Source organism: Microtus ochrogaster, unplaced genomic scaffold (assembly GCF_000317375.1).
Source record: "Microtus ochrogaster isolate Prairie Vole_2 unplaced genomic scaffold, MicOch1.0 UNK11, whole genome shotgun sequence".
Lineage (NCBI taxonomy): Eukaryota > Metazoa > Chordata > Mammalia > Rodentia > Cricetidae > Microtus > Microtus ochrogaster.
This window is the reverse complement of record NW_004949109.1, coordinates 2,409,397-2,421,632: the sequence shown is the minus strand read 5'-3', so window position 1 is coordinate 2,421,632 and position 12,236 is coordinate 2,409,397. Positions and strand designations below refer to the sequence as shown.

The window sequence follows — 12,236 nt, the reverse complement described above, 5'->3', positions numbered from 1 at the left end:
AATTAAAAAATGGGGCACTGAAATGAACAGAGAATTCTCAGCAGAGGAAGTTCAAATGGCCAAAAGACACTTAAGGTCATGCTCAACCTCCTTAGCAATCAGGGAAATGCAAATCAAAACAACTTTGAGATATCATCTTCCATTGGGAATCTTACCCATAACCTCAGGCGCTGATCCCCCTATGGCTTGAATAGCCTGATTTAACAGATGCCCTTTAAAGTCCCGGGGTTGAGGTCAATTTCAAATGAATGATTTTTATGTCTGCAGTCTCTTTTTCACTAAGGTGTGTTTAGCCAAAAAAGACAAAACACAAAGGAAACCCTAGCTCTCAAATTTGGGTCACAGGTCTTTCTCAATAGTGGCCAATACTTACAATACAGACTCAGGGACTCCTCTAGCGCCTTTGGAGCTGCGGCAAGAGACCATGAAGCCACTTTCTTCTCATGCTGTGCCCCTTCACTGGGTGTTGCTTTAGTGAAGTTGGTCTTCCTGCACCAGTTTGGTAAATAAAATATTATTTGAGCTAATAGAGCTCATATGTCTTGCAGTAAGACATAGCTGGTAATTGTTAGAAGTTGGGATGTGTCATCATGTTTATGGGTTTTGAAAGGAAATTTTCAGTTTGAATTGGCCATTTCTCCTTTGGGGAGAACAATGGTGTACCTCAGTGTCCTCGAGAGTCATTGTGTTTGTGAATTCATAAGACAGCAATTAGTATAGCAACATCCCACTCCAAGTGTCACCAAGGAGTTAGACAGGCTTTTTGTATGTTCTTCAGTTTATCTTTGGAGATCTGTGTTTCATTAATGATGAACTACAAAAGGAAATACTCATGGTAAAATACAAAATAATCATGGTATTTATCCAAAATTCTTTTTTCTTGCATAACAAATATCAGAAGAAAATTTAAAGATAGCTTGTGTTTGAGGTGAGGGGTATTTTTTACTTAAAGATATAGAACATATTCTATAGTTATTTCCTCATTTTTATTTTCATGGAAGCTGTTGTTAGGATATTATCTTAAATGCAGTATATATGTTAGAATCATTTTTCTTAAGTTTTGTCTACAATTGGAGATAGGACTTGTCATCGGTGAATACCCCTAAGCTTGATAAAAAATGTTTCTTAATGTTTCTGAAATTATAACCTATGGCACCAGAAATGCATTAGTTTCTTTTCCTAAATCCTTAAAATATGTATCACCAAACCTTAAAATTTCTTATATTTTTGGTTGTGAACCTAACCTTTAATGGCTGAATGGGGAGCAAGGGGGAGGGTGGGAGAGGAGGGGGAGGAAGGAAACGGAGTGGGAAAATGTATAGCTCAATAAGAACAATTGAAAATACAAACAAAACAAAAAGAGCCTTAAAAATTATGAGAGCCTTAAAAAATGAACATGAATGGTTTTCATTCAGATTTTTATCCCATGCCAGCCTTAATATTGTATTGTTAGATTCCTTCAAATAATATTAAAAATGTCAGTGACAATTAACAAGTTGAGCCTTGCTGTTGCAATACTTACTGTGTTTAGGCAACACGTAAAATCAAATTTAACACACACTTAAGCCCATTCAGTGTGCCTGAGCTAAGTGCCTGGGTGTTATTTATTCCACAAGGGTCGTCGGATCTATGTGTATATCAGAATATAAACAACATCTCCTTAACATGTGCACTGGGACTGCACACATCCCAGAGGTGATAAAATAACTAACCTGCAGGTTCATCATACCGTCTGCATAAACTGCGTTCCATGAGCGTGTTAGATGCCCATGTTAGGTGACGAGGGTAACAGAAACATTCCACACCTACCTTAGACATGTGCGTCCACAGTGTTGCATCGGCTCAGTCCTCGCTCTTGCCCAGCTGCCTCTGCTGGCATCCTGTTCTTAGTGGGACATAAAATTAGTGTCTCCTTCATTCGTGGCTCATGTTAACAGGTCCTTATCCTTACATTTGATTTCTAAAAGATAATAAATCAAAGTTTTGCAATTAAACTTTAGCTAATAGAGCTATTTTGTCGATGTCTGATAGTGTCCATTTATGTCAAAGATAGTGCCTGTTGAAAGTGTTTTTTAAGTCGCTTAATTTCTGATTTAAAAGAAATTACCTAATTAGCATGCTTTGCCGATTTTCTCTCCCATTTAGTGGAGCCCTCTGTATCATTTTTCTGTTCATTGCTTTTTCATAGGCCCATGATCGCTCCGAAAGTGGAGAACTGGCATTTATTAAACAGCTAGTCCGAAAGATCTTAATTGTTATTGCCCGCCCTGCCCGGCTGTTGGAGTGCTTGGTGAGTTGCCTGTAGATGTGACTGTACTATTTATTGTCAACTGTGGGAAGTAGCGACCATCCGGAAGCTCCAGTTCCATTTCACTTCAACCACGGGCACTAAATAAAAAGAGTCAGGATGGCCTACAACCTATGAATGCTCACGATGGCATCCATATGTGGCCCGTCTTCTCTGACTCTGAGAAGGCATTCTGGCAGCGGTGCAGTTATTAAGCAGTAGTCAGATTGTATTCTGGTCAACCCTGCAGGATGATCAGACAATAGTATGCTTAGCTTTAACCGTACGCCACCGCTAATTTAAACTGCTCCCCATGCCTCATGTTTCTGGAGTTGCTAAGGTTCATCAGAGGGAAGTCAGAGATATGGTGAGCCATGCCTACAACGAGCACTTTTAAAATGCATTGTGTTAGAGATACAGGCTAGTTTACAGCCCATTTGAAAGACATCATCCAGATCAGGAGGGAGAGACTTTTAGACCTTGGCTACCTTTAGTGTTTGTATCTTTTTGGTGAGTGATCATGTCTTCTTTTTTTTTTTTTTTCAATTTTGTTCTGGTTTTACAATACTTTGAGATTTCAGTCAAAACTGTAAACAAAGTTGATTATCTGGGCAGAAGAATTCTGTAAGGGCCTGTTAAGACAGTATTAAAATTGACTTTAACTTCTGCTGACGACTAATCTCTCTCCGTGTGTGACAGCTTCTGGCATCACTCACGATACGTAAGCGGTCGCAGGTGCTTTGGTTTCATTGTCACTTTAATTAGCATTCATCGTGTTTTATGAAATGGAAATATTCATAGCTCCATAAATACATAAAAGTGCCTGATGAGACACAGCAGGGGAGACTTTTGGGGGAAAAGCACACCAGGCTGGGCATGGTGGCACACACACACACACACACACACCTCAGTAGTCTGCTACTCAGGAGACTAAGGTGGAAGGTTGGACTTCTTAAGTTGAGGAATCTGAGGCTGGCCCAGGCAACACACTGAGACCTCAGCTCATAAAGGAGCAACAGTAATGGAGCACAAGTTCTAATTGGTCTTAATAATAAAAACCTCGAGTCAGTTATGAAGATAAAGCTAAAAGATCAGAGAAGGAGCCAGCTACTAGAGAGGCTTTATACCTCTACCTAATACTTAGCCCGAAGGTGGCAAGATCCTGTCTTCATGAATCCTCAGACTGAATGCCTTGAGCTCCTGTCTCCTCCTAGTTTATATTCCTCTCTTCACCCACCCATACCCCTTCCTGTCCTCCACCTCCCCAGTGCCGGAATTAAAGGCATGTGACTCCCAAATACTGAGATTAATGGTGCAGGCCTTGCCTTGGACGATGAATAGACTTCAAATATAAAGTGAGAATTCTGTACTGGGTAGAGGCCTCTGCTTCCTCTTCATATGTAACTTTCAACCACGTCAGCTATGCTGTGAATAAGATGCAGGTAATAAAACTTCAGACCTATTTGACTCAAAAAAATATTTACTAATCTATGTTTGTCATTTGCCAGGAATTTGATCCTGAAGAATTTTACTACCTATTGGAAGCTGCAGAAGGCCATGCCAAAGAAGGCCAGGGAATCAAAACTGACATCCCCCGGTACATCATCAGCCAGCTGGGGCTCAATAAGGACCCTCTGGAAGGTGAGTGCTAGTAGGGTTGCCTTGTCCTTTCTCTGACCATGGCATCTAGAACTTCATAATGAGTCTTTACTTTCCTTGTGTTGGATATCTCTATGAAAAAGCCCCCTTTGGGGGAGCCCAGTTAATATTTGAAAGACAGAGCCATCCTTGAGTACAGAGGAGGAAATGGACATGCCCCCGTGCCGGTCAGCTAGAGGATGGGCTAGCCTCTCCGGACTAGAGCCCTGCAGTCCTGAGAGTGCTTGCTGTCTGCTGGAGCACGTGGATTCCGTCTTCCCCGAGTCCTTCTTTTGCAAAGCTCAGTGGGCTCCCTCTGGAGAGCACTTTTAATTTTCCGAGTGTTTCTAAAAATCGTCATTCATTTAAAGTTGACATTTCACTTTAATCTAGGAGTAAAGCCGCTACAGTGGATGGCTTTAAATTGAGAGCAGCATTGGGAGGTACATTTTTAGCTTACTTATCTCAAGTAAGCAAGAAAAACTGTAATATGTACAAGAGAGCCAGTGGTCAAAAAAGAGCTCCTTTTAAAGCTTGTAAAAGGATGCATGGTTGATTCACATAAAGAAAGAAAAGTGTGTTAAATTTAGGAAATCAGAAATGTTCTGAAGCAGTTTCTCAAAATATCTAATATTGCTGTCCCCTCCCATCCTTTCTGGTTCACAGTTATATCATTGTTATATATTGTTATATTCAACACTTGTGTTTTGGTATGTACAGCACTTAGTCTGCATACCAGCCCAAAGGGACTCAAAACCAGCCATTGACACCCTATCTCCAAATTGTCTTCCTGGTTCATTAAATTGAATTTGCAGTGTTTAACCTGCCTAATTGTTTGTGATGGAGGTAAATGTTGGCGCAGAGACTTTTCTCTTCTGTCCAAAGCTAGGGAGCCTTCCGCTTTCTGCCCTGCTCTTTCCTGCTCTCCCCGCTTTGTTTGCTCTTGCGGACGTTGTATCTTTGCTTCTAGGGAAATGATGCATGCATTTCTGGGAGATAATGCCAGATAAATTTATACTGTACTGAAATCGAACCACAACAGATTCATCACTTACCGAGACTGGTGGCTGCCTTTCTGAAAAGTTCCCTTGGGAGAGATTTTCTCCCATGGCTTTTAAATTACCATCTTTACCTTTCGGAATCATGAGTCTTCAGAAACGGTTTAAATCAATGAAATAAAAAGGGCAGATGTTTAATGGTATTTAGATGAGTTTTAAAAAATCTCTTCAGGCATTACAAAATGATGGCTTAGCCTCCTGCCTCGAACGCTGACTTCTGGCTCCATCCCATTACTGCCCACTGTTTACAAATAATATGGATTTCCCAGATAGCAGTTATTTAGCCGAAATTCTATTTAAAACAGAACCATCTTTTAATTTTTTTTTCTAAAACAATTGGAGAGCAGAGGCTGCCAGAGCCTGTTAGAGTGACTCTTCATGCGACATTGCTAAGGCTGCATCGGCCAGTGTCTTGTCAGCCAGTGAGTCCTGTGCGGGTTTCCGCCCTGGCAGTAAATGTCACTATAGGAAGAACTTTGGCACATGAATAATGTGATGTTCTCTTCTATATCTAAATAGATGTTTTTTTTTAAAAAAAAAAACAAAAAAACAGTAGTGATCTTTGACACATTTGAGTTGTGTAAATATATCCCTGGGAATTTTTCTTTACTCCAAATAATTTTCATGATTCATTCGGAGAATAGTTTTCCAATATATATTTTAATATTTAAAATGTGATGTCTCCAGGTAATTTGACAAGCTTTGAGATACTTTTCCTTCCTTGTCTTTTTTTTTTTTTTCATAACATCAAAACAGACAAAGTTGGACTGTCCTTTGGTACACAGGAATGAGGTCTAGGCCAGACTGTGGTCCTCTAGGGGCAAATACATAAGCTACTTTGTGTCTCCATAAAATTAAACAAGTCACATAGGAGGAGCGCCCTTCTATAGATGTGATCTCTGTGTGGGACAGCACAGTACCTGTGTATCAAATAGAAATCCCTATAGCTAGCTCTGCTACCCAGTACCAGAGCTTATCTCATTGCTTGAGAGCCCCTCAAACCAAGTCTGAGTATCTGCGGTGCTTGTCAAACTCAAGTCTGAGTCATTCCTGTGACACTGAGAAAGCATTTGCTCTCAGCAGAGTTTGACTCAGGAATTTCACCCGTACCTAAAGTGGGGACTTTAGCACCACTGCCCAGCTGTTGCAGGACCCGGAATTTGTACATTTTCCCCTACAGGCGGCACTCCAGGTGGCTTCTCGTCTTCTCTCTGTTATGAATAATTGCTGCTCCCAGAAGACAGGAAATAAAGGCCCAAAAAAACAATCTTAAATGCTTACAAAACAGCTTAAAAAAAAAACTATAACTTTTTGGTAACACATTCAGTTTGGAAAAATTAAAAATGCTTTTGGAGAAAATTCTTTCATAGTCCTTATTAATAAAACATGTCTTAAAGGTGAACATTGAATAAATTAGGCTCACTCATTTACTTGTGTAAACTCAAGGATGGTCTCCAAGCCACGGGCTGAGCAATTAGACATTAGATGCCTTTGTCACTTTTAACTAGACCACCAGGGAAGTACTTAAGCTGGTGTCAAGCTTGGGCATCCAGCCCAGAATTGACTACTCTGAACAATGTAATTAATAAATAACAACCAACATTGAATGAGCACTTAATTCTTATTAGTGACTACGCTAAGAGCATTGCATGCAGTGGCACACACACTACTCAGAAAAGCTCTGAGACATAATATTGCTCGCGTCTTTCAGAAGAACCTGCAGCTAAAAAGTCACTCAGCTAGGAAGTGGCAGCCCAAGTATTTTCATATCCATCCCCAGGTACCCACCAGTGTAGTGGCATTTCCATTGCATTTTAAGAAATAAAGCCTGCCTGAAGATCTGAGAGGAAAAGAGCCCTACTAGGCAGCCCTACAGATCAGGTTATGATAACACGTAGTTTTAATCCCAGTAGCCACAATGACACGCACCTTTAATCCCAGTAACAATAATGACAGGCATCTTTAATCCCATAGCCACACTAGTTGCCATAGAAATTGGTTGGTTGCATGCCTTTAATCCCAGCCCTAGAGACGATTATAAAACAGGAAGAGACAGCTCTCAGAATGCAGTCTTCAGTCTGAGATTCATGGAGGTAGGATTGCCATTTCAGACTGAGGTCCAGGTAGGACCTGTAGCAAACCACTGTAGCAAAAACAGTGGCTGGCTGTTTTGCTTTGCAGATCTTTAGGTTGAACCCCAATTTCTGACCCAGAGTTTTTATTAATCATGCTTCATAGCACCATTATCACCTCTGATGAATTATGTATTCTTCGGGTCCCTACAACCAAGAATCATCTCCAAACTGTAGCCAATGCATCTTTGCTGTGTGTTAAAGCCTGGGAATAGACAAAACTGCCAGCTTACCCAAGGCTTTGCAAGGTAGACTGCGCTTGAGCCAGTGGCTGCTGCTCACTGGAGCAGAGGCCCAGTCGCCCATGCTCCCAGGTCTGACTATTCATAAAACTGGAGACCCAGAGAAAGTGTTATGAGAACATGCTCAAAATGGCAGCTGCCATTCTTGACTTTTGGACTGTAGTATGCATATTGGTGTAGAGACCAAAATGTTCTTTCTCTTTTTAAATAATGAGAACTTTTTCTCTTCTGTTTTTGTCTTTGTCTCCTTATACAATTTCAATAATCTTTTTCTTTCTCCTTTGTTTTTTTAACTTAGAAATGGCTCAGTTGGGGAATTATGATAGCGGGACAGCAGAAACACCAGAGACGGATGAGTCACTGAGTGTAAGTATCTTTCCTGATGAGATACGATGCCGGTTCTTCTGTTTCTTAGCATCTGGAAAAATCTGGAGATTTTTGACTGTGTTAATTACTTTATTCCATAAATGTTTATTGTCTGTGGGCAAAACACGAACATATAATTTTAGTGCCCCACTCCTAAGAAAAGGCAGAAATTTATAAAACGACATCATACACACCAAAATAGCAGCTATGAGAATGAATAACATCTGGGAAGAAAAGATAGCCATGAACTATGAGCTAGTAGATGGTTCCATGAGTAGATTTCAGAGCTGGACAGTCTCAGAAGATTTTCCAAGCCATGGCCATTGAGCTAAAATGCGAAAAGGAATAGGAAGGACATAAAGGTACAGAAGCACACACCCTTCACATGCAAGGTGGATGGAGGGCTAACAGCTTAGAAGACTCCAGAGCTGGAGAGCTGAAGGAAACTAGTCAGTAGGGTCCTGCTCACGTTTGTCAGGTTGCTTTTTTTCTTTAGGTTTTTGAGACAGGGTTTCTCTGGAACTCGCTCCATTGACCAGGCTGGCCTCGAACTCAGAGATCTACCTGTCTCTGCCTTCCAAGTGCTGGAACTAAAGGCAGGTGCCACCACCTCCTGGCAGGTTGCCCTCTTTTTAAGGATCGTGGGAAGCCACTGAGCAATGAAGGAGAATGTGCGTATGAGAGAGGAGGGAGTAAACAGGGAGATGACCTGGTCAGAGTCATGGCTTGAAAGCAAAAGGGATACAGGAATGCCAGTTAAGAGGCAGCATTGGTGGCACTGGGGAGAGTTCCTGATGACCGGGGACATTCTCCTAAGAAGTGAGCACCCTTAGAGAAGCCAGGATGAAGCCAAGTGGGTAGGAAGGTGGGAGCATGTTCTGTAGTCTGAGGTTCGAGAACCCAGACTCTAGATCCAGATTGCCCGGATTTGAAAATGAACGACCTCTTACAAAGTGTGCATACTAGGGGGCTGGAGAGATGGCTCAGTGGTTAAGAGCATTGCCTGCTCTTCCAAAGGTCCTGAGTTCAATTCCCAACAACCACATGGTGGCTCACAACCATCTGTAAGGAGGTCTGGCGCCCTCTTCTGGCCTTCAGGCATACAGACAGAATATTGTATACATAATAAATAAATAAATAAATATAAAAAAAAGGGTGCATACTAGTCAGGGGAAGGAATTCTCTGAGCTCCAGCTTCTCCGCCTGGATGAAAGCTAGATGAAATGTTCCATGTGTAGTGGCCAAGGAAGTGTCCCATAGTTAAGTGCTAATTGACAGTTGTTATGCTAATTTCATTATCATAACTTTTGTCGTTGAGATGTGTTGAAACTGCAGTTCCTTTGAAATTTCCAAGAACCATTAAACTGGCGATTGTAGTCTGCAGTACTCGGGCTTGGAGGGAGCAAGCCTTTCCAGTGGCAGACCCGAGTGATTTCATCATCAGTGACGGGAAGGAAGAGTTAATGAGCTGAGAGGGCCTGTGCAGAGCTATCAAATGGTCCCCAGCTTGACTTGCTTCCAGAGAGGAAGTCAGGGAAGTGGATGAAGTCATGATAAGATTCAGGTCCTATAGCCAGAGGCTAAGAGGAAGTGCAAGAGACTGGCAGCTGTTTGGATTGAGGAGGTCAAGTAGCCTTAAGGCCATGGACTGGTTCTGTTTTCTGAGTAGAGGTAACAGGATAAGGGAAGAGCTGAAGTAGTGTAATAAGGTAAGGAGTTGGTGTGCAAGCCTTCCAAAGATGAGCAGAGTGCTGGGGGTAGAGATGCCGTCCTGACAGGAGAGACTTGTACACACCCCAACATCATGGCGTCTTCCAGAATGATGGAGAGGGAATTCTGGACTTGGTGGAGCTACGCAGCTGCTGAGATGACTGGGGCACAAGAGACTCCCTCAAAGCGACAAGGTCATTCCTGTTCAATTGAACTGTTTAGAGAGCTGTCATTCAGAATGGCGGTATTTAAGACATAGTAAGAGTTCTGGAAAACATGAGTAGGCGTTCCACATCTAAGAAACTGTCACCTGCCATCTGTAGAGTGCCACAGAGTGAAAAAGATACGGTCTGGTCAGGATTGGGGAGTCCACAGAGTGAAAAGGATACGGTCTGGTCAGGATTGGGGAGTCCACATTCTCCCCTAGCACAGGTGACAGCTGTCCTGGCCTTTTCTGAATGAAAGCAGAGGGAAGGTTTGGCATTTTAGACTTAGCATTAAAATGCAGGACTAGGATGAAACTTAAGTTTCTGAAGCCTTCACTCGTATTCTTTTGGCATCACGGGCTTGCTTAAATGAAGCTACTAGGGACTCGCTAGGAGCCGCAGCTCAGATCCTTGGAGCTGGTCCCAGGTCCGCTATTGAGAACACCATAGTCTGCGGGTTAAGCACCGCATTATGGTGTCTCCAAATCGAAACTGCATTTTATCTGTTCACATTCTCTTCCCCAGAGCTCAAATACTTCCCTGAGACTTCGAAGGAAACCCCGAGAGAGTGATTTTGAAACGATTAAATTGATCAGCAATGGAGCCTATGGGTGAGTAATCCAAGCAAGGCCCTCTAGCATATTGTAGTGAACCTGAGTACGACATTTGGTTTCTACTTTTACCTTATGCTTAGTAGATGCTGTCAGCGACTGGTGTTTTAGAAGGCTACTTCTTCCCCCTTGGGTATAACATGAAGCCAGAGTCACTTGAAGTGACATGAAGTCACATGAAGACCCAACTAAAGACATAGTTGGTGGGTGACCCAGGACTTATTTTAGAAGATCTGAAAGATTTTATAAAATAGAAGAAAAATGTTCTATATTCCTGTTTCTATGACAAAATCTGTGCTTGTTGCTGAAAGGCATTTGACTCTTGGTTGATATCATACGTGTTATATATTGTGTGAAACACGCCACACACATGTGACTTCATATACTAACATGTTTATTAAATTGGATAAACCGCTAAAACCACAGATAACATTTGTTCCTTGATCCATTTTTATTCCTGAAGGAAGAGAGGTATGCTCTGGAGTCATCCAAATGTCTTCAAAACACGTTCTCACTCTCCAGTGGGCACTAAATTCCTGCCACTCCCCCCGCCCCCCTGATTCTTAGTATCCCTTTTCATAATGGGTTTTCTTTTCTCAAAAATTTTGAGACAAGGTCTCACGTAATCCAGGCTGACCTTGAACTTACCGTGTAGTTGAGGATGACCTTGAATTTCTTAATCCTTCTGTTTCTACCTTCTGAGTGCCAGAATTAGAGGCTTGCATCACTACTGCTTTTCCAACTTTTGTTTTTTTAATTAATTTTTTGGTGTTTTGTCCGTTGACATGCTCTTCACACACATGGTACACTTCTGTACCCTGTTACACACTAGTTTTTCAGTATCTGTGTGACGGTGACATCGGAGTTAATGTTTTCATGTTTTTAAACATTTACTGTGTTTCTATGCTGGGAACCATTGATACCCTCTTGTTACATTCCTTGATCCATTTCTATAGGCCAGGGGTTCGCAACCCATGATTCATGACCCATTGGGGGTCAAATGACCCTTTTGCAGGAGTCGAAGATCAGATATTCTGTCTGTCGAGTATTTACATTATGATTCATAATGTTTACCACCACATGAAAAACTGTATTAGAGGGTCAAAGCCTAGGAAGGTTGAGCACCACTGCAATAGACAGTTTCCTTCCCAGGCTGTAGAGTAAATAGTGACCATAGCAAATTGTAAATAGTAAATTCTGAGTTACCAGTAAGTAGTATAGAAGGGCGATTAACATGGAAACTATGACCTAATCCATTTTAGATTGCCCAAGAATTCTATCTTAATTAAGTATTAATCCCAATTCCATCTGTATATGAAGAGCAATAAATTATCCCTGAGACATTTATTGTCATTTATCCACAGAGGAGCAGATGAGAAAGTGGTTTTTATTGTGCCGCAAGGGATGTTTCTCCTAACTGGTTTTTCACCTCTAATATTTTCCACACCATTAACTTCGCAAAGAACTTAAATATTTGTGAGCCCTCCCTATGCCTCACTGGCTTTCAGGATTATGTCAAATGGCATGTTTCCTGATGCAGCCCATGAATGCTTTTACATGTTATCTTTTTGCAATATTTGCTTTCCTCACTGAAAGTTTTCTAGCATGCAATTTTATATGTATTTCCTTTGTTTATTGTAGCTTGTTTTGTGTTGTTGTTTTTTTTAATCTTTCTGGAAGAAGCCAGCAGGTTGATCTTGCAGGCACAGGGTTGGAGCCCTGTTCAGCTCTTTTTCAGCAGTAAAATGAATTCTGGAGTAAGATGTTCTGAGAAGCAAGACTTTTATAAATCTTGGGCATGTTTCTTAGCAGTATTTGGAGTTCTAATTGGTTGAGTAAACTCATTTGTAGTGCAATTAAACCACTGCATAGTAGATGAGGTATATCACACTTTGGGGAATGGTGGGGAATATACAAGAAGTTAAACAAGCTGTGAATTAGTAAACACCCAGGATGCAGGCCAAGTCATTAATGGGCTCACAGGCT

General features: G+C 41.5%; 1 protein-coding gene across 7 annotated transcripts in view; it reads left to right on the top strand.

Annotated features, from left to right (window-relative positions):
- The window catches only part of Mast4 (microtubule associated serine/threonine kinase family member 4), a 611,732-nt gene that overhangs the window by 553,188 nt on the left and 46,308 nt on the right, over positions 1 to 12,236 (top strand). For all 7 annotated transcript variants that reach the window (XM_026788983.1, XM_026788984.1, XM_013353547.2 and 4 more), the window contains 4 exons: positions 2,189 to 2,290; positions 3,796 to 3,928; positions 7,656 to 7,723; positions 10,165 to 10,250. In XM_026788983.1, the coding sequence (XP_026644784.1) occupies positions 2,189 to 2,290; positions 3,796 to 3,928; positions 7,656 to 7,723; positions 10,165 to 10,250 (389 nt within the window). The remainder of the gene's footprint in view (positions 1 to 2,188; positions 2,291 to 3,795; positions 3,929 to 7,655; positions 7,724 to 10,164; positions 10,251 to 12,236) is intronic.